General features: G+C 43.5%; 5 protein-coding genes across 6 annotated transcripts in view; 2 read left to right on the top strand and 3 right to left on the bottom strand.

The window, feature by feature from the left end:
- LOC126568629 (protein anon-73B1) overlaps positions 1-23,005 on the top strand; it is a 793,767-nt gene that overhangs the window by 318,913 nt on the left and 451,849 nt on the right. The window lies entirely within an intron of this gene.
- Positions 1-23,005, bottom strand: part of LOC126568418 (uncharacterized) — a 366,923-nt gene that overhangs the window by 337,007 nt on the left and 6,911 nt on the right. The window lies entirely within an intron of this gene.
- LOC126567839 (probable serine/threonine-protein kinase yakA) overlaps positions 1-23,005 on the bottom strand; it is an 84,338-nt gene that overhangs the window by 55,115 nt on the left and 6,218 nt on the right. The gene's annotated exons all lie outside the window — the stretch shown is intronic.
- On the top strand, positions 764-23,005 carry LOC126567747 (uncharacterized). The gene is made up of 4 exons (XM_050224024.1): positions 764-3,445; positions 19,572-21,564; positions 21,632-21,812; positions 22,782-23,005. The coding sequence occupies exons 1-4, from the start codon at positions 764-766 to the stop codon at positions 23,002-23,004; spliced, it is 5,079 nt and encodes a 1,692-aa protein (XP_050079981.1). The 3' UTR covers position 23,005.
- LOC126568321 (phosphotriesterase-related protein) overlaps positions 18,187-23,005 on the bottom strand; it is a 293,797-nt gene continuing 288,978 nt past the window's right edge. Inside the window, exon 4 of the mRNA XM_050224779.1 lies at positions 18,187-18,204. Coding sequence (XP_050080736.1) covers positions 18,199-18,204 — 6 coding nt within the window. The 3' untranslated portion in view covers positions 18,187-18,198. The remainder of the gene's footprint in view (positions 18,205-23,005) is intronic.

The raw sequence follows: 23,005 nt of genomic DNA, 5'->3' as shown, positions 1-23,005 counted from the left end.
GTAATGTGCCCCTATTCAAGGCAGAAGTGCATCTAAAGAAAGGATGTAAAAAGTGGGAGTGACGTGTGCCAAAAAGAAAAAAATATCACAGCTTGCAGCGATTGCAAATATGTTGCAAACGCGTGTGTGCGTAGCTGCTGTATGTGCTAATATTGTACGTGCATTAAATTATTTCGCAAACATGGCAGTACCACCAGCAGAAGCAGCAAAATAACCTCGAAATTGTACTTCCTGTTAGTGTGTTTCGTTGCGTGTACGTGTGTATGCGCGCGCATATATGTGTGTGTTTCGGGGTGCAACAACTGTGCTATTGGGATAGCCGGAACCACCGGGCTGTGATGGTAATTGCCCTGCCGCCCGAACAAAGGTTTCTGCCCGTGTGTCATCTCCGGCTAGCAGACGCAGGTGTGTCTAGAGAGATAGAGAACGTGTAGGTCCTCCGCCCATCCCCATTCGTGAAATCTGCCCTACAGAGTGCTATCGTCGGTGACGCAGAGGACGGCTACAGCGATGGAATGCTGTCGGGAGGAGCGTGCGCGAGCAAGCGATTAAAGCGAAAACATGACATCAGCTGGCTAGCAGCACCAGACGACGGTCGACAGAACAAGTGGCAAACAAAAAGTTGAATGTTCTAATCTGTCAAACGATAGGTTCAAGACACGAGGAAGACACCGTCTACAATCAAAGCAAGCGAAGAAAATTAGCAGTGCAGTGTGTTTTGAAAATTTCGGTGCTTTTGTACTTCCCCATAGCCTAAAGCTCTATGGATCCTTTTGGGGAAATGCAGTGCAATATTGGTGGGCAAAATTTTCAACCCACCCCATCGGTCGATGGGTCTGTCGATGGGAGCAGTATGACACCGAGTCCATCCAGTATAATCAAACCGATCGTCCCGGACACACCCTCCAGCCCGAATGATCCGGAACATCAGCAGGAGAAAAGTGATTGTACGCCAGAGAACTCGAAGAAAAGTGATAGCTCACCGGAAGGTGGTGCCGATGCATTTGGGGGACTACCGGGTGGGGCAGGGCGGGTAGGTGCAGCACCCGGAACGGCACACGATTCCGTTGCCAAGAGTCTTTCGATGCAGGAAATGTTTAAACCCGGCCGAAGCGTTAGTGAAGAACCGACGACAAAAACAAAGCCATCAGAAGCCGACAGTAACGATACGGCACTGGTAGATTCGGTCCGGAACGCGTTTGCCTTTACGATTGATTTTGGCGATGGGAAGAAACCGGTCGATTCGCAGCGTCACGAAAAGATGCTGGAACGGTTTCAGGCCCGGCACAAGCGGGGTGTTTCGCTGTCAAAGTTGGAGTCCAGCTCGAGTACATCCTCACCGTCCGGATCGGCGCGAGAGCAGCAAGGCGGCGGATCATCCCGGGCACCGGCAAGTGTAAATTTGCCACGACGCAATAAGCAGCTAGTGTACGAACCCGCTGACCACCAACAAGCTTCCCAGCAGATGGTCATGATCGATGACTCTACGGGACGGCCGGTTGCCGTGAAGTTGAGGGAGAAAAATCAACGATCCGTTGGGCGTGATCAGTCGGCAACGAAGCGGCACAGCTGGAGTCCTCGAACGAGCATGAGCGAGATGGGAACGGCAAGTGGCAGAACGCAAGAAGCAGCACCAAAACAGGTCGTTACGAGATCCACCGCTAATTCGGGTCGTTTTGCACCAAAATCGGCAACGCTTGCACTAGCGCTCGAGCAACAGCAGCAGCAACAACAGGTGGGCAATCTCGAACGGAAAGACTATTCTTACTCCAGCTCGGAATTTAATGCCGAAAGTCTTGACTCGTCCGGTGGCATCCCGTGTCTGGAGGCGCCGTTGGAAAACTTCCGCAAAACGAAGGGCGACGACGGGGAGGATGATGATGAGGTTAGTGAGGCGGGTACGTACACGATCGATGGTGCAAACTACACCGAGGAGCAGAAGGAACGGATGAATATCGATCGGATTGGTCCATCGCACGTCGCCTTGCCACCGGAGGTAATTGATCCTGTGCCGTTGGTGCCGGCGGCAGCCGTACGTCCAACAGACTTTCGGGAAGAGCTGGAAGTGATCGATCTGGAGCGAACGGGTACGACTGCGGGTGCTGGAGATCGTAGAAATGGACGAACGGCAATGCACGAAGAAACATCACCAGCGCCACAAGCGACAGAGAACCGAAAGCACAACATACTGGAGGTGTCCTATTTCCACGAACCATCACCGGCCGCCAGTGGCGGTAAGGGTGTTGCGGGCGGAGGAACTGCTCAAGAACGCACGAAAAGCAAACAATCCTACATCGAGAAGCTCAAATCACGGATGAAAAATATCACGCAAAAGAGTAGCGGTGGCAGTACGGGATCGAGTCGACCTTCGTCTGGGAAGCAACAGCAGCAGCAGCAGTGTGGGATGATTGCACCGGAACTAGACTCACCGGACCAGGGTACGTTTACCTCCGTTACGACGAGCGGTATCTTGAGCGTGAAGCCGACACTGCTGGAGGGAAATTCGGTGGTGCCGGTAGGTCAGCGGCGACGCAATAGTTTGACCAAATCGCACATCGACAGCTCAGAGTATGTGCAGGGCGTTGCGAAATTAAACATCCACGCCACTAGCTGTACGGCGGATGGAGTGGACGAAATGCTGCTAAAGGTGGAAGCACCGGAAGAAGAGCTTAAGATACTGAACTGCTACACCGACTCTGAGAAGGCCCATCAAGGTGGTGGAGGACATCATCGGCAGGTGAAGAAGGGAGATGTTAGTCCTGTCCGTCGGAAAACGCCCTCGGACGTTGCAGCATTAACATCCGTTGCGACCAAGAAGGATTGGATCCAGGAGTGGGCTAAAAACGCACGTGAATACTCCAAATCCACAAGCCCCAAGGTGCATCCACACGAACCTCCACCAGCAACAACAGCCTATAGCAACGCCAGCAACGTTGCGGGATCGATGACGCGGAGTTACGGCGCCGAGTCTGACGCTGATGCCGCCAATCGTCGTAGTAGCAGAAGCAATCAGTTTGGATACGATTTCGACATCGATATTACCAAAAGCGATTATTATGAGGCGAAAAAGTATGAAGAGTTTGGCGACAATCTAGACCACCGGCAGCACTATCGAGCGTTGATCGGTGCGCGGAACAATCACCAACCGGGCAGTGGTAGTGATCCACTGATGTTCCGCAATCCGCATCAGCAGCTTACGACGACATCACCGGACGAGGAGCACCAGTTCCGGGAACCGCTCCCGTATGCCATGAACGAGTTTGCGCGTACCGGATCGCGAGGTTCTATGCGACGGTACGGTCACAATCAACATCCATCACCGGTAACGCCCTCGGCAGCCGCTGCAAAGCCTCCGATGAGTCCCAGCAAGATACCGTCACCGATTGGTTCGATAGGACGGGCGCGCAGTGTAAGCCGAAATCGAAGTCTACAGGGAAGCAATTCGGTAAGTCGACTTTCTTGGACCAAACTATTACGGCGAGTTCCTTCTTTGGATTGCATGGCATGCAGTTCCCCAAAAATGAATCCATAGTCCAAGACCTGGTTAACGTACACACTTTGAACGCCTCATTTTCATGGGCAGGTGAAAATGAAGTCATAATTTTGTTGGCCCCATTTCGGCGGCAGTCTGACGGGTGGGTGCAAATCGCGCACGTTGTAGGGAACCGCAAACGCGCAACGTTCGGGGTAACGGCGAAACACAATATCCTGGTTCGGGTGTGTGTATGTCTACTTTTACGGTTTCGAATAGATTTCATGCCCAACTTGAGAAGATAGCAAAGGCACGGTATTGGTACTGGTTGTGTGAGTCATACTGGGCTGACTCGAATATCATGAAGTCACCTTCGGCGTACGGAATTAACAGTCAAGGTGCGAGAGATGAGACATCGTTTTCCCTTAAGCTTTGTTGTATTGGAAGATGAGCAGGATTTTTCTTTTGGTTTGTTTGATCATTTGAAAGATAAGTACAATCTCGGATCTGCGGTTTGTAAGTTCAAAAATGCACCAAATGTGGTCTGATATCAGAACCCCTTACGTGTTAGGAAATCAATAAGCTACGAGAACTACGAGAACGACTATTTGCCTCTCAATCTTGGAAACATGGTTGTAGAAAACACAGTTAAAAAAAAGTTTATAATTAGTTAGGAACGCTATTTTAGTGGAGCGAACCAAAAAATTAGTTTGATTTATTTTCTGGTTTTCTAGCGGTACTAATGCCGCTCACGCGTTGTTCAGCCCTTTTATCAACCTATTTCTCGTCCTGGTCCTTCACTCACCGCGGAACTCAGTTATCCCGACCGCGAAGCTTTCTTCCGACAACTTCGTAAATACGAATTAAATTCCGACAATGACAGCAGCGGTCGGTGTAAACACCGCTTGTTTACAACAATGGTGCTTAACTCTAAGGGTTATGATAATTTTTGATCATTTTTTTTTAAATGCGTCTTAAGATGTCATTTAGAGAATGCAAATTCTTTAATGCTCTTAATAAGTCAACTGATCCTAGGTCTGATTTTGTGGCTTGAAACATGATACAAAGGTTTCGTTGCTTATCGGTTGTTGCTATTGCAAACATCACTTCAATCATGGTTGCAGATGAAATGAGGTTATCTATAAAGGGTAAACATTATTCTCTAGGTTGTCATTATGATTCTGCAATTGTTGTAAAAAAATACTATGGAATGAGCTATTGTTTAATTCGAGATAAAGGGTGTCCCCGTAAGTATAAGCACGATTAAATAGACAAAAAGTAAAACCTGCTCCAGACACTAAATGTTTATTTGCTAAACAGTGTTTACGGTGTGTTCTGGCCTTTTTCCCAAAAAAAAAAATAATAAAAATTCTATCGTATTGACAATATGGCGCAAGCCATCATACTTAAAACAAATAAATAAAATTCAATCGCATGCTAATGATCGCACTTTCGATCTGACGCCTCCCATCAGGCTCAACCCAGACCTGTCCCGAACGATTTTCGACACTTTTTTCTGTTTGAAAACTGTCGATGTTCTCCGCAGCTGATTAGCGCCTCAAAATAATAAATTTCCCTCGGCACGTATCGTACCTCATGTTGTTCATACCATGCGATCGTGTCTTTGGCATAGTGAACAGAGTATATTCGTATCATGGGATGTAGGTACTCGGTCCTCATCGTCTCCGTTGTCATAAACGTTTCGGATATCATCCCGCATTCGCAAATGGTTTGCCACACCATCGCCTTTTTCCGATTTTTTCGAGAAATATAGATTTGTCGGCTTCTTCGACATCCCTGGCTTTCAGGCACGGTGTAGTATTGGAAGTGTTTTGTAGTCGTAAAATTTACGTACGACTCATCATCCATCACGATGCATGAGGATTGGCGAAACAGCAGCTTGTTGTACAGCTTCCGAGCCCGATATTTAACGCATGCGGCCTGCTTTGTACTCCATTTCGGTTTCTTTTGTTTTGTTTTATACGTTTTTAAATTCAATCTTGCCTTGGCACGTTGGATGTTACTTTTTGATGTACCCAGTTTTTGGAGCCACATCGCGAGCAGAACTTTCCTTTCTTTGCTTGAAAAGCTTCTGCTGTTTCCCGGTCCAACTGTTGATCGACAGGGCCAGAATTTCGGCGCATCAAGAATCAGCTGTTTTACGTCATCCGTTTACTAGAAACGTCATTTAGAAATCGTGTTTATGCTTTCGGAGGCACCCATGCTTTAAGACTGCTTTGATGTTGTTAATATTGACCGCACTGTCTTGCGGCATGATGACGGAGTGCGGTCGACGGCATGACGTTCAAGGTGATGAATTTTTCGAATCGACCGACCGATGGCCAATTACGGCCCGAAGCCAAACGTTTAGAGGTTTCTCCCTCGCAAGGTCCGACACCAGAATGACACATTTTTGCGGACAGTGTGGATTTTGTTTCCGGTTTTGTTTGTTTGTGTTGTTGGTTGATTGTGGAATGTTGAGTTTTTCATTGCCAATTTGTTATTATATGTTTTGGGTAGTTTGAAATGCGACGAATCAATGCAGATGTTGGGACAATATTTAAAAAATGTCTCAACCAAGTGGATGAGCTCAGGATGGTTGCACAGAAGAAATGGGCTTGAAACATTCGACTGTATCCATAAATTAAGCCATAAAGCTTAGTACTAGCGCTGGAAAATGCCCGTTAAAGCAGGTCCAATTCGTTCTGATCGTTGGAGATGGCCGTTCCATTTTCGGTTAACCATTTCTCCTCAGTTATTCTTATAACTGGCGCATACATAATTATGCTTCACACATAGCGTATACCTTTAATCGTACCAGAAAATGGATTAGAGTTGCACAACACCTTTAGGCGTAGATCGTCTACAACAATAAAAAAAAAAACGAGGGAAATAGGTTCCATCGGTTCTCTCGTGGTGGCTAAATAATGCGTAAGTTTTTTTTGTTGATCAAATAAATTATAGGCGCGCATGCCACTGAGTACACCGCCAGCGTTCCATTCCAATTCACTGATCGTGGGAAATGGAGAAATCGTCTATATTTGGAGATATATTTTCCATTGCAAACTAACCACTTATAGGAACGTTTTGGGTGCTCGAAGAAAACAATTCTTTCTCGCTTTACCAAGCCCACCATAAACTCTCAGCAAATAATGCATTCAGTAAGCATGGTTTAAACATTTCAATAACTTTCCAACGCCTTCACAGATGGAAATTAATACAAGAAAACATATGTTTATCCTGCCAAACCATCTCGACTCTCGTGATCGCCGAACGGCGTGACGCTCGTCTTGGTATTTGCGCTTGTTTTTTAAATATGCAAACAGTGCCGAGAGGCCCTTCTTCGCTTCACCCTGCTGCAGGATGGACGGTAGTTGTCTAACAAATGTTCCAACCTGTGTCCGATGATGAATTTTGCTTAATTTAAGCATGTTTTCTTCGCTTCATAAAGTGGCGTGCGCTGCTGTTTGTGTAAATCAATAAATAGCAAACGTCAGCCCATGTGGCGAACGATGGAAGTTCCAAATATGAGCAGCATCTAATGAAAAGCTCTCTCGAGGCGAGTAAAACGATTTTGCAGAAGAAGCACCAAATATTCATCCAATAATCCGCAAGAAAGCAAAAGCAAAACTGTGTACACAAAATTCAATCCAATTTCTTCGACGACGACGACGGCGAAGCGGCACCCCGTCGTGTGGTGCTGATGATGTTGAACTTTCTCCATCCGGATTTTGCACTGGAGCGATGCTTCCCCCCAAGTTTTTAATACAACAATTAGTGAATAGTTCATCGCGCTTGACTCTGCTTGAACCGCGGTTTCGAGCGTGTTATGTTGCTTTGTATCTTTCTTTCGTGTGTTGGACGCGCGAAAGACCACGTGAAGCGGGAGAAGTATCTGTTTACAGTACCTGTTGTGTCTGCCCTTCTTATGCTGTGTGATTTTGTTTTCACACACTTTGGTACGCTCGTAATGATCGGTTTTTTTGGCAGTCTAATAATGGTGGTGGCACTAGACAACATACTCACTAGTGTGTTTGCGTTATTGCTGCTGCAGAGGGCACCCACACTGAGCAAAGTAAACACACATTCCTGGGTCACGGGTAGATGTATGGATTTTCTAACCAGCTTGCTAGCGATAGCATGTGCGGTAGGAATAGAAACATGAAGAGACGTATGCTATCCACGCTCTTTCAGTTGATACTTCCGTTGGTATGCTGAACAAAACAATATTTTTGCTCTTAATGTCTTTTTAATTGTTTAATGCATTGTTTATTTGTTTCTACATGCGATTTTCTAATTTTCGTTTGAATGATTTGAAGATCGGTCCTGTGGTAGTCCTGGGAAATTACGCTTAGCTGAAGCGCCATCTTCTGCTATTTTTCTGCAATTTAGAGTTACTATGTCTGAACTGCCAGTGACAGCATATCAGTCGTTAAACAAGTTAAGGCTCACTTATCTGCTTATAAGGTCTGCCTGCTCCAGATATCGTAGATATCCGTTTCTAGCTCCTGCGTCGTCGTTAGACAATTATTTCTTCCTTTTGGCTCAATGATCTTCTAGGCTTCACTCCTTATTACGACGGAAAGGTCCGAATGGGATTTGACCCTGTCATGTGAACACCGGTGCCACTGTCATCATCTCCACCGGGCTACCCCTGCTTGTCATTTATTTATATTTGTCTTTCATGGCAATCTATCAACGCTATCACTCCGTTGCGATTTCGGTTTACCACAGTCCACATATGCAGGGGAGTCAAAATGGTTTTAGATTACTCATCATCCACCCAACTGCCCATGCCGGACGGTCCGGATGGTAGTTGAACCCCGGTCCTGCCGTTTGAAGACCGGCGCCGCTGTCGCCTATACCACCGGGTCGCCCTTCGAATGATGTACCTCATATACCTCGTCATCAAACTCGGGTTTCCTCATTACCATTTAAAGAGCAACTAAATTCGGAGAAATAACTGGATAGTTAGGGAAATATTTCTCTATTTTTTGCTACCATAAATCGGCAAAATATATCTGCACGGGTTTTTTTTCTTCCCAAAGTTAAATATATACACTTCAAGCAGCAGAGCAGTGATTGGTGGTTCCAACGATCGGAATTCTATTTTCCGGCCACAGTCAAACCCGAGTTTTTCATTCCTTTTCTCACCCTCATCTGATGAAGACCCTCACCTCCCGCTAAAAGTTAATCCCATCCCGGATCGTTTCCAGCTGTTCGATCGATTTTCAGTTTCGATTTCGTCGTCTCATGTTTGTTTTCTTGAGTGTTGTTTGTTTGTGGGTTTTCCTTCGTCGCCGCACCAAGGGGGTTTCATCCTTTAGCAAGTTGCAACGCGGCAGTTGTGTGGCAGTGTAGTTTCTCTTTCTGTAAATTGAATACAAAGAAAGAAAGAAATAAAGGAAACTAATTGAAATAGGAAGTGAAGTGGAAAGTAATTTTTCCTCGACCACTGGGTGGAAAGTGGAACATTTTTTTTGGTTACATGTTCTTCTTTTGTGTGTGTGTGTTTGTGTGTGTGTTCTTGTAATTAGTGGAACATCTTCTCTGTGGTGTGCTGTGGATGTTTTTGTATGGAAGGAGAATTTCAAGGCGATAGATTGGTAAAAGATGAATTGATTCCTTGGTAGGTGTTTTATTAGCAATTCTACCTACGTTTTTGTATCCTTTTATTATATCTTGGACTGTAAATTTGCTAATTTTGATTTGATTTTTCACTGATTTCTCTAACACGTTTACCCTTTTCCATGTTAGAAATTACAGTTTTTCTAACATAAATATTTTTGTTTGCTTCGGCATATCTATCACTAAGTCACTACTGAAAGTTGTAGCTTGATCTTCGCTTAATTTGTTCATATCATACTAAAAATCCAAGTAAATCAAAGTGTCTGACTTTGAATGCCCAGCTCGATGTGGCTTTTCTCATTTGCACCTCATCATTTAGAATGGTAGAAAAGAGCATTTTCGGATTCTTTTTTCACATCACCGTGTAGAAGGGAAGTAGAAAAAGCCCACAGCACAATTTTGATGACGTTTTATAATTCTAAGAAAGCAATAAATGCATCGAATGAATTGTCCGATTTTGAATACCCACTGCACTGTGACAATGTAGAATTTATTAGTAAAATGTAAATAAAATGCAACTGGAACTTTAGGGATTCTCGGTCTGCTTCGTTGTTGAGGAGAGAGACGCTTCACAAATACCTCTGGGAAAGCCACATCTAGTTTTTGTGTGTGCGATATTTCTAAGCTTGTTTTTCAAGTCGCAAGTTGTGGCTTTGCATCGGTCTTACTTCCGATACGTTATTTCATTATCATCCTATCAACCAATGTTCGATTTACAACATTACAAGCTATTTCGTTGTGCATTATAACCTGTTTCACTTCCGGAAAAAGGCCTTCAACTTTACAAGCGCGTGAGTATTACTTGTCACACCAAATGCCACAGGTTTTAGCCTCTAGCAGACACACAACAACTCTCGTTTAGTTTCTGAAGCAATAGGAAATGTGACAGGGCGAGGCTTTCGTTGGAACTCATGCTACGAAACCCAGTTTTCGGAATTGTTGCTCTGGTGGTGCTGTTGCCCTTGCCTCATTGATTTCTTTTTATGGGAGCAGCTCTGGGTTGCTTCACATTCCAGTCCAATAATCGTGAAATACCACCGGAGATAGGTGTGGTCTATTTGAAGCACCAAAAAGTAGTAGAACTTTTGATGGATGTAATTGGATGTCAGGTGTTTCGATTTCGTTTGCTTTGGGAGAGCTTCGGCGCTAATTAGGATAGTGAAGGCAGGTTTTTTGAAAGAAGAATAAATGTATCTTACAAAAGTCATTGGAAAATAGGCTTTTCTCTTTTTTCCCTTCCATTTCAATGATAACATTGCTTCTCTTAATAAATCATGCTCGTTAGCCGGGTTCCACTTTCTTTATTTACTTAACGAAAAATGTTAACAACTTCGTCTGATGTTTAGTAAAAATAATAATGCTTATCTGGTTACAAATCTACACTCCCCAATGGGTGCAGCTTTTTGCAAATTAATCGTTTGTGTTTAGTAGGCATTTTGATGCCGATGCAATCAGGATGGATTTTTTTTTTGTTTTACAAAAGGAAAGCTAAACCCACCTTAGGGGAAAAAGCACATACAAATGCATTATTCATTGCGATAGCTCTAATGTTTTTTTTTTTTTTTGTTGTGCTTTCTGCTTCTACTCCCCGGCTGTTGAACTCGCGACATCTCGTCGTAATTATTTCACCTTCGTCATCTGCCTTCAGCTTGGTTTGAATTTTGGCATGGTTAAGCGTTAAGTTTTTCCATGCGAACAAACACACGGAAATCTGTCTTTCTTTACGGAACTTATACCGCAACCTGTTGTTGTATTTGGTTTTTGTTTTGCTGTGAATCTGTGAATAACGAGCGGCTGAAACTCTTACGAACCGCGAAGACATTATGGAAGATGTATGTCAAGCAAATGTACGGACCCGCACAGGAAAGAAAACGAGCGAGGGTGCACCAAGACATAACGCGATGGTGGTCGTATTTTCTTTCCGGCTGATGTTGGTGGGGTTTTGCCGGCGCGATTTACCGTTTGTTGCGGTTTACTTGTGCTCGTTTTAATGAGTGTGAATATTGTGTGGGTGGATGGTAGAATTTATGCTTACAATGGGGGTGTATGGCAGTGGATGCACATGAAGAAGAAATTTTAATGCATTACAAACAACCGAAAGCAATGGGGTCATCGAAAGTAGGGGTTGAGTTTTAAGTTTCTCGCAAGAACTCCCAGCAAATATATTTACTTTGATTATGTTGGCTATTAAGAAGGAATTAACTTGCTGGAACTGGATTCGAAAATCATCTGACCAGTTGGGGTATTCCACGTGCATGTTAATCGACGCATTCGTACGTACAGTATTGGACAAAACAAGTGCCAAACCCTACATTGAAGGTTCATAATAAATCGATTGTGAGGAAGATGGTTTTTAGTTGATTGAAGCAGCACTTTTCTTGTTTATTATAGCAAAAAATTCATTATAAAATAACATTCATGAAAAAATAAATCAACGTTTTTCTCCTGGACAAAACAAGTCACGTATCTACGATGCATGGACTCGATCAGGTGTGATAAATGAAATTTTGTGGAATTGATGCTCACGCCCTTTTTTTTATTTGTGTAAACAACTGATCCTTGCGTCGAACACCTTCACGATCTGTTTGATGATTCACGATCTCCGACAGGTTCTCTACAGGGTTCAGATCCGGAGATTGGGGCGGCCAGGTTTCTTCGCAGGACGTCGAGAGAACGATCCGGCTTCAACGGCACGTCGTATGATTGTCCGGTCCGAAACAGATAACTGCCTATCCATTCGCACCTTGAACGAAGTTTTGAAAGTATCCTTTTTCATGCTTCGTACGATCATACTGTCCTCTCTTGGCGTGGTGGACCGTGGTTTTATTTATCGATTATTTACTTTCTAAGCGTCAGTGCGGACCTTTCTCAATAATTACCAACGTGTATTTAGCTTGTAATGTTACAATAATACAAAAATAAAATCTTTTTTCAGCACACGAATCTTTTTCCAACGTAAAACGATGTTCTTAAACGATGCTGGTAGAGATAATGGTTCAGAGAAGCTAGTAGTTGCAGTTTTTTTGACCATCACAAAATGGTTCTTGTGCATAAAACACTCGCTTTGAGCTGTTAATTTAACAGCTGATTGCTGTTATTAGATTTAGACTCCTGAACCGTCAACCGCAGTAAGTGTCTCGTTTTCGAATACAAAAAAATATAATTCGCTGAACCTTTTTATGAGCGCTATATTTGAGTTGCACTTATTTTGTCCAGTACTGTAGATGAATCGGAGAAACTTGGATGCTTAACGGTGCATTTTCCTTCGGTGTGTACGCCAAGAGCAGGGGAAAAGGAAAGAGTTGATACTCGTCATATGTGTGCGAATGTTTCTGTTTTTGTGCAGAAAATTCCGGTGGCATTCAACCGCAACCAGTGCACGCACTAAGAAGCTTGTCAACAGTGTTGACATTTACGATCGCAAGATGTTTTGCTGGATTAAGTGATGAAATTGAATTTATTGCGATCGCGACTCACTGGCAATGATGTCAGAATGGCTCTGTGGCCTCCTATAGCTATTAATTTAAATTCATAAATATATTTTTTCCACCACCGTTTTATGCTTTCAGTTGAATGTAAAAATTCGGCAAACATGTGTGTAGAAACTTCCACTGGAAATTTGTGCAATTTCCCCTCCTTTAGCGGTTTCCGTTTAGCAATTTCCCGTTGCTAACAGTCGTTTTCGCAGTATCCGATCCGATTCCAGCGGTGTTAAATTATTTTCCCCACACCTATAAATAGCGCAAGTAGCGTAGCGTCGTGCGGCTTCATCGCGACGATACGGTCCGTGATCGTGAAAATCAAGATCACGATCAATCGCCGAGTGTGTGCAGACTGTTCTTTTATTGGTGGACAAGAAAACCGTGGCGGATACGTTGGTCTGACTGCCCGAAATAGTTTCCGCTTGCTAGTGTAGGTTGGTCGGTTGATGTTTTCTTTGCATGTTGCAGCAATAGCTTTAGCAATGTTGTCTTAGTAAGAATGATATAATGTTCACCTTTGCAGAGCTTCGGATAGTAATGATTGATTTAGTTTCTACTGTGGGTAGGATTATACAAAAAAAAAAACAGACAATTTCTTCTTCTCTTTGACAATCTGAACTGATTCTTTTGAGAGACCGAACTCGATTAAGAAAGTCAGAAATTTCATACAAATACCTCTGGATAAACAGAAGCTGTTTCGTCCGGTGGTCCTCCTATATGACGACGAGTCTTCGACCATCCGAGTGGATGCAAACGCTCTTGGCGTGATTGAGCGACGCATCCTCTGCACCATCTTTGGCGGTGCGTTCGAGCATGCTGACCAAGACCGGCAGGATACGATGGCACGTTATGAGTATGCCGGACTCACACCCCGCCAAGAAGGTATTCGTCAGCGACCCCCAGTTCAGCACGAGGCATCGGGGAGCACAGCGAGTTCGTTGGCTGGATCAGGTAAAGGGAGACCTGTCGGAGATCGGGTGCCTACATGGATGAGAACGACCACAGGCAATATTTTGCAACAATATACATGTAGAAAATTATAGTTGGTGTTGTCTCAAGAACAGCAATCAAAATATTAACGAGTAACTACGTGCAAAGTCTTCTTCCTGCTATTCAGCTCTGTGATATGAAAGTGTAATTAGGAATTCGTCGAGTATTTCTTGATCAACGCGTATAGACGCTTAAGCTTCTACACCATTTTCTGAGGGACCGATGACTTATTTGTGTACCTTGCAGTGGAGCCCAGGGGTCAGACATTTGTTGAACCAAAACGGTACAGAGTATGGTGATCAAAAAGGTTATGGCTTTTTATAATCCCATGCTCAGGTCTTAAAGTACCTTCCAAGTACCCTCATCAGTGTCCTCTAAGGAAAGAACTTTGACCTAGACGGAAGATTAACTGTTTGATTGATTAAGTTCTGGAAAGGGAAGAAAATAATTTCGATGTTTGGTTTTATAAACAGCCATGGAAAAGGTGCCTGCCACCTTTCACAAAATCGCGCAGAAATATAATTTTAAATCTACAACAGTCTTCTTTTCGTCGGCATTCGTCCAAAGATTCAACGTTTATTGTTCTAAAAGCATACATATTCTACAGAAAATAGATCAAAACGGTGAACAATTATCGTGGTTGGATTAGATCAGACTGAAATTGAATTTTATCGTGATAACAAACCAAAACCTGGAACGCTATTGTGTGTGCCTCCTTAATCGACTACGGTATGTTCCATATATTGTCGTAACGGGTGCTTCATGGTTGCATGCGCATCGGATTAATTGTGCACGGCGACGCCGAGAGCACACACCCGGCTGGTGGGTGTGCGCTTATACCAAGGCGTCCTCCGGATGCCGGTTGTCTTACGTCCGCCGGATCGCCGATTTGATGTTTTAATTTTTGATGCATCAAGTGATAAAAAGCAACAGCTACGCTTGAATTATTCAACAAGTTGCCACGACGGGGAAGATCCGATGCGGGCCTGAAATTGGATAGAGTTGGATCGTGATGGATGATGCGATGAAGGAAAAGAAAAAGGCATTTCAAGTCGGCAGTACTGTAGCCGTCAGTGAGAGCATATCGTCGTTCGGATTTGTTCCGAACCATGCCACCGACCAGAAGCAAATCAGTGAAAGTGAGTTTACTTTTTTATGATTGATGTAATCGAATAGCTGCACAAACCACCCACATGCGTCTAATGGGAGTGCCACACGGGAATCGGGGCTTTGCGGTGTCCGATCAGCAGTTATTTAATATTTTTTTGCGTTTTACAAGGTTACATTATCGAACGGGCTTTCACTTGTTTAACAGCTTCATTTCGGTCTTTGGACACTATTATCTTTCAATGTTTGTTGAGCGTTTGAAAACAAGATCATATAAATCTCTCTTTTTAAAATGTCGTTAGTGATAGTACTACAACTTTCAAACACCTACTGGATATTCACACCTACTGGAAAGATCGTAATGCTCTGTTTTGTTCAGCTGGATGATACGGATCTATTGGAGGATTGCAAATCTTAACATTTACGACACTCCAGGCGAGACAGCTTCGATGGTGCTTAAAACGATGTCGCCTGCTGGCTAAACTGTCGTAGTTCATAGAGCTTGACAGTTATTTTGCATAAGATTACTGCCAAAGGAGTCAGTAGTTCCACCATTAAAAGTGGCTCAAAATGAACTCGAGAGAACATTGCTGCCGTACACAATGGGCAACGTGGGTGTTGCTACATGGCATTGATTTATGCTGTGAGTGTGTGCTTCTTTAATGACCGAAGCGAGCTGGACTCGCCGCTTTGTGAGCCGATCGTTCGACGGATTGTACTGTCGTTGTCTAGCGTCGTATGAATGGAATTGAAAGGAAAAGATTCCTTATTGAGTGTGACACAGACGTTTGTTTTGAAACCGTGCCCCGTGGCATGAGTCACAGCGGAATGAACCAATGCTGTTTATGGCTAGATGGCGATGCGTTATCGAAACCTGACTATCAATTTGCGGACCTTGAAGATGTCTGTTTGTGTTTTTTGCGTACATTTTTTTCCATGTTTTTTTTTACAAAAGAATTAAACTCAAGAATTCGTTACTTGCATTGCTTTATTGTTAAAAATCATTCTCAAATTTATTTAATTTAAGTATTTAAATTATGGAGTTTAAAAGAGTGTTACAAAAATAATACCAACGATTCCTGGGCAAACTGACGGGAGTAATCTGGCGTCATATTTTTGCATGATGCTTAACTCCATCGCAGGGTTTGTTTGAGTGTGTTTCACAATTTTCAACAGCTTCGTTCAGGTATATAATTGATAGTCATTTCAAATTTTCAAACATAGTCAAACATCGACGACATATCGTGGAGTGGAGATCCAAATATAAAACAGGCAATATTTCATAGGAAGCGGAATGGTTGATTGGATCTCTAGTGCAAAGGGTCTTCACTTGAATACGCCTTTACATTGTTTCATTCGGATGATTTTCTTATCTCTCATTTGTGGTCCCTTATCACCGTTCCAACTGCACGCGACGTATCGCATTTAAACAAGATTTTTATTCATGTGTAATTTTACTGCTTTAGGTGGACGTGATGTTTCAATGTTATTTATGGCTAGTTAGTTCCATCCAGTCAAAGATTAGAAGGCAGTGTGTACACCATAGAATTTGTCTATTTTTTTTTGCTACCCAGTTGTTGTGGTTTTCCTCATACAATGACATTTATCAAACAATATTCATTACCGCATATAGCAATTGAATGATTTCAACGCTTTGGACAGACTTTTCCGATGATGCTATAATTTTCCGCACCAGCTGATTCAATTCTGGCCAATGCTGCAACGCATCCCATCGATCATAATAACTTGATTATTCGATGACCAACCGTGTGCGGTTTGAGTTTGCGCAACGCAAATGATACACAATTTAGCCCAGTTTGGTTTTGCTGCAGTGTATAATTATTCTTTAACGTTCACTTTCCTGGGACAGTTGGTGTGATAGACATGTTTATTAATTCGTTGAAGTTGAATAGTTTTAACTCGAGGAACTTGTAATTTACTTTTTCTTGTTGTCTTACTTTTTGTTTGCATTATTTTGCGCTGGACTTATCACAGGAAACTATTAAAAATATTGTTATACTAATGAGTTTTTGTGTGTATACTTTAGATAACATAATAGAATGCTTTAAAAAATAGTTATTTTCGCATCGACTCGTATCAGCAGCAAATAATGGAACTCTAAAAAAGTCAAAAAGAGAAACATGTTGATTATGTAAAAATTAGTATAAGCACGAGATAAAAGACGGTCCCGATGTGTTAAGCAGCATCCGAATGAGATGCTAATTAAAACAAAACCACAATCTGTTGTGCCTAATTCTCGCCCGCAATGCAAAAATGTATGAATGGATTGTTAATGGTGTGTCCAATTAAACGATTAGCACCCGATTCCGGAACTGCGATGTGGGAATTGCCTTGGCGAGCTGTGCACTGAATGTCAAGGAACCGTCGGTCTTGTGGAGGGTTTTGATTTATGTTAAAAAAAGTTCATTCCTTTCGTTGATGATCTGTGTGAAGATCAGGCCACAAAAGAAGAGGAAATTCAATGTTTTATTTGTTGTATTTCGTTGGAGCTGTTGGGGTTCGAGGATGCTACTTTGCTCGAACCGTTTTTACGTGTGAGATGAATGCAACGAAATCCGGAAGTAACAGTAAGGAAGCGCATGCCACAAAAAAAAAACCTTCAATAGGATTACTCCGACAGATTTAGCGTGCTTAATTGCCGTATATATCCGAACAGTTCGGGATCCACTTTCGTAAAACTATTTGCTGATAAATGAGACACTAATGAGCTCGTACTTTTTGGCTACGAATTTGCTCTGCTACCGTTTACGTTTACCTTGTTTCATCGAGGCGGATATTGTGGCATCCCAAAAGCGTAAAATTGCATTCCACAGCTATACGGGGAGCTTGAATTTGCATTTCGTACTGGTGGTTCGCGTGGTAAATGTTAAATTTGCACAATGAAACCATAACGATGCGTGTCATTGGAACATTAAAAAGAAGTAACCGTATGTGGGGGGGTAGCTTTGTATGCGATAACTCCGCAATGCAAATTGAATAAGGTAAAGCATTAGAAATTTTGGTTTCTGTTGAAGGTTTTGTTAAAACAAAATTGCCGACAGTCCTTATTTGCTTATAAACTTGAAACCATCGTTTTGAAGGGACACGATAGCATCAATGACACTTCATTTCTCGCGAAGGTCGAAGTAAATGATCGGGGTGCGACGGACCTACCGTCCGTGGGGACACTACGGGACACCAACGAGAGGGATACCAAAAGGAGAGAAATTCACGATAGTGGCGTTGCTTCATACCATTCAAAATGCCAAGGACACGCCGAACGCGGCCTTAAAGATGACGTATGAGTGCTTTTAGTGCTTGAAATACTGGGATGTTCTCTCATTAATGATGACAAACTCGAAGGCTGTTGTTACATGCTGGACTTGCATGCATGACATTCGGCTGTCGGCTGTGGCTGACGGAAGGGCGTAGTAGTTATAAGGTGATAATGGAAAGTGCATGTAAATTCAATAACGCCTATCACATATTGTGGTCGCTGTGGAATGAACTCTGTGAATGCTAAACCTCCATAAATGGAGTTTTAAATCGCTTCATGGAAGGGTGTCGTGTTCAGAAGGCTTTCAGAAGAATAAATTATTGCAGTAAACGATTGGGATTTTTGTAGGAATCTGTTTACTCACCTTTTCGGGGTTGTATGCTCCATACGAGGATGTTTCATTTCGATGCTGTCGAGCAACGTCGAAAGGCTACGTAACAGTAGAGACAAATCGTTGGATTCCGTTTCTAAATATTTCATATTTATTCGGAACGATCGTCGCTTCCCCGGTCAGATAAATGAGATTTGTGAAGGCAAAAACCTTCAGAAGTTCTAAATATAAGAGGCAGATTTATTTGAGTCAAAAATTTGGAGGACACGCTTCCCTTTCTAACTTTACAGCTGCGATTTGAATTGATATTTTGGATGAAGGTTAGTGATTTTAATTGCCCTCAACTGCCAACGGTGTTCTTCTCAACCTTAAAGTAATTTGACAGTGTAAAAATTCAAGAACTTTACTAGAATCCTGAATTTCGATAGTTGCGTTCAACCTTTCACCGAAACAACGTTGCCCATTAGAGATTGAATTTCCTAAATGGGACGAGTTTCTACTCATGTCGGCATCTCTATGAATTCCACATGGCTTACGCCCTGCTGCAAGTACCACCTCTGTCCCTGCTCCATAAAATGAAGATGAGAGAAGGTGAAACAAAACCGGTACGGATCGGTAGTGTGATGTTTTTGGCATTTATTTGGCAGCAAACAGGATTTCCATGCTGTGAGAGAGATATTTGATGCCACCCGTTTCGTTAGCACTTTTATGCAAATCATTGGAAGGGGAGTCGAGAGAAGGGCGATGTAGATGACTGCAGCAGTTAGGTGAATGGTAAATGAGCAGATTTCAATTTGGATCCCACCGTGATTGAGAATGCCTAAGCGTGTGATGAAGCAACACCGTCGGAATAGTGTCATGTATGGCCGGTTTGCTTGTTTGTTTACTCTTACTAGCTAATGTTGCCGCTATGCTGATGGTTTCTGTGTCAGCGAGAGCGACGTAGTGCATTACCAGGCATGGGAAAGGCAGTAGTGTGATCATCCACCAGCCAATAATATTGTCAGTATGTCTAGGCCACCAGCTGATGGGTTGACTGGCTGGCTCGGTAGTTTTTTGGTAGTGTAGAGTTATTTATAGAACTTTCTTTCTCTTTAAACCACTACTGACATGTGTGGTTGAACACAGTCGCACGTGTTTGTGTATTTTAAGTTAGTTTCCAAGCTAACCTTGAGCACGGGAACTGCTCGTGTTATGATTGAATGCTTTCCACTTCGATCGAACATACTGTGCAAAAGTTCTAACGATGTATATATGTATCTGCTTTTTTCATCTCAATTTTAGGATCTTTCCGGCAATGAGACGGAGATGTATCTGCAGAAAACGGCTGCCGCTATTTCGACATTGCAAAACCTGCAAAGGCGCAATTCGCTGCGCAACAGCTCTTCGCATCATTCTTCCAGTCCGCTTAGTCCAGCATCGCGCAAGATATCACCAAAAGTATCACCGATGAATTCGCTACATTCACCTATCCACTCACCAGGGCCCAGTAGTAACAACTATGGAGATATCAATTCGCCCTTATACTCACCGCAGCATCTTCAGCAGCGCAACAATTTGCAACATCATCAGCTGCATCAGAACATCGGTGGGGGTGTAGGACATAAAAGGAACCATTCGTTGGATGGTGGTGCCGATCCGCTCTCGTCTCCGACTTCCTATCTGCCAAATGGAGCTTCTGGAGGCGCTGGGGGTGGACATATGACGCGTAGCTTGAACACCAACACGACAAGCCCGAAGTTGGATTTCTCCAAACGTCATCACATGCGGCATAACTCGTACGAAGGTGTAATGTCTTCGTTGCCACCAAAGTCCGTTAAGTGTTTCCTACAGTTTGATCAATCGGTCGGTGTCGGATACTATGGAGAACGTAGTGAACCGCTTGATGTGGATGCCGATGTTGATGATTTGGAGGATGCTGACGACTGTAGGGACTATGATGAGGAAGAATTTGAGGAGGACATTGATGACGATGACGATGAGGAGATGGATGTGAACATCAGGAAGACGGGCGGGTTAATAGCTGATAGTGTAATGCCTCGACCAAGAGCGATGTCACTAGAGCCTCGTAAAAGATCGGGTGTCGTTCAGCAGCATTTGCCAACTTCCACAGGTGCCAAGCAAGTGATGGCGGCAAATCAGAAAAATGTCGTCGTTAATCGTGTTCAAAAAACACAACCGCAACAGCAGCAGCAGCAACATCTTACATCGCCCATTAAAAGATCAAGCTCATTCTCGGTTAAAGCGAATGTGATGAAACCGGCCACACCGACAATGTCCACGAAAACGGGAGGCCTTACCGGCGTTAATGGGCGAACGGTGAGTGGCGGCTCGAGGATACAAAAGTCGGCCAGTAGCACTAGCTTTAAGAAAATGGCCGCAGGTGCGTTGGATAACAGTGTACAACCGCAGCAATATCATCATCATACGGTGCAGCCACCACACCATCGCCATCAGCTAGTGATGGATCCGAACTATCCTGATGAGTTGATGCTGTACATAAACGATGGGGATGATGATGGGTTACAAATGAGGGATCGGAGACAGCAAGATGATTACTCTTCGAACTCGTTGACGGATGAGGATGATCCAGTGGATGATCTGGATGATGAAGATCTCGATGTTAATGGTGCACGTTTGGAGAAGGAACCGCTTACTAACACACGCTACAACAAAACGTTCCTAATGCGTATGGAACAGAACAAGAAACTGGCAGGTGGTGGTGGTGGAGGTGGTGCAGCTGTCGGAGGTGCTGGACCAGCGGGAAGTTTGAAACAAACTGGCGGTGCTGCAGCATGTCCCAATACGCCTGAACTACCCCGACGGGCGGTTCAGATGAGAGGACTTGGCAGGGATCGTGCTTCAATGCCTCGTGATTCCAGTTTAAATCGTATGAAACAGGATCTGAACTTGCGAAAATCTTCCACTGGACGGGAGATGCTAATGGGTGGTAAAGGACAACAGCAGTCCACGCAGTCTATAAATTCTACATCATCCTCAGCTGTGGGAAGCGGTGGAAAGGTGCAACCCAAGTATTTGGACATTTCCAAATACAAATCCTCCAATGCAGCCAACTTCCTGAAGAAAGATGAATCCAAGAGCTATCTCTTGCGACAGGAGGGCGTCAGGAAAAGTCCGAGTAGTGCGTCCGTTTCGTCGGCGATGAGTCGAACGGATCCAACGAGGATGAGTGCCCGGAGCATCAAGTCGGCCAGCAGTGCAGCCAGTAAGTCTAGCGGTAGTGGCACCGTAGCCAGTGGTGTCACCAAGAAGGATCGTAAGTAACAAGACAGTTAGATTGATATTTGTACGCTTATGAGTTAAAATAATTTTCCCACTTACAGCTGTAACAGTTGCAAAGAAACAAGAGCTCGAAATGTGGCGAAGGCGTGCGAGTTACGATCCGATGAAAGCTGCGCTCGAGGGAAAGAAGAAACAGCAGGAAGAATCAAGGCGTCTCGCTGCCGCCCAGCAGCAGCAGCAAACACAGCTACATTCGGAACGGCAAAGTAAATCGAATGAAAGGTTTGCTACGCTTTTTGCTTTCTCTCACCACACACACACTGTCACTGTTCTTCTCTATATCCGACCATTTCCTATCTGTGTATCTACGCTACTTTGGTGTATCGATTTGAAATTGTATAAGATTAGTATTGTAAATATGTTTATTCCTGTCTCAATATGTCTGGTAGAAATGGAATCTTTCAACCCCTTTTCATTAAATTTCCTTACCCTTCTTTCACTCGCACTACGCAATGCAAGCAATGTAAGCTTTTTCCCAACACACTGTGTGTTTTGATTTTCTGCTAGAATAAAAGAAAAACAAAACTATCTGTTCTAAACATCTGAATCTGGAAACTAACGCACAAATGAGCCTTATTTTGTAAATATAAAATTTCAATAAGAACCCCTCGGTTGATACTCCCTGATACTTGATTTTTATCAATCGTTATCTCTGCCTTGCTGGTACAATAGCCTTTGCAGCAGTAGTGTAATAAATTATTAGATGTCCACCGATGAAATGCTCTGATTCTTATCGCTACTTTTACGGGTCGTCTCACATATTTTTTCCTTGACCGTGTCCGTTAAGATAACATACGGTAACCTTGTTGTTATGTAAAAAAATCAATTAAATTTTGTTTGTTTTGTTGACTGATAGTGGTGGCAAATATCGGTCCCGAGGAAGTTAGAGAGCAGGGATGGATGGAGTTCATGAGGCCGGTATTCATGAGGCAGGACCGGATATAGAATCCCATTCGGGTCGTCTACCCAGTGGGGAAAATGAAGGCAAGGAAGGCCAGTGGAAGGAAAAGATTTTTCGGTGTTGTAGAGCCAAATAAATTGCTTTTGATAAACTGCTAGACAAAAATGATTTGAGGGTTAATTTACTGCCTCAACAAGAAGGTTGAACTTTGTGCAGTTGTGTAATTGTGTTTTATATAATCTAACCTCGACCCATTTACTCATTTCCTCCTTTTTTCATTTGTATTTTAGCTCCGTTTTGAGATCTCAGTCCTACCACAGCGGCGTTGGTAATGTTGGCGGTGGCCGTCTCTACCAAGGTAATGTTGGTAATAGCAGTAATGTTAATTTGCGCGGCACATACAATCAGACCCTGGGAGAACATCCGGAGAGTGGCAGTGGTGACAACCGTTGGACGTTAACATCGACGGAATCCAGCGAGGATCTTGACGGTGATGATGACTATGTGAACTAAA

This window comes from Anopheles maculipalpis, chromosome 2RL (genome assembly GCF_943734695.1).
Source record: "Anopheles maculipalpis chromosome 2RL, idAnoMacuDA_375_x, whole genome shotgun sequence".
NCBI lineage: Eukaryota > Metazoa > Arthropoda > Insecta > Diptera > Culicidae > Anopheles > Anopheles maculipalpis.
Note: the sequence above shows the minus strand (reverse complement) of the source record. Positions and strands in the feature narration are given on the sequence as shown.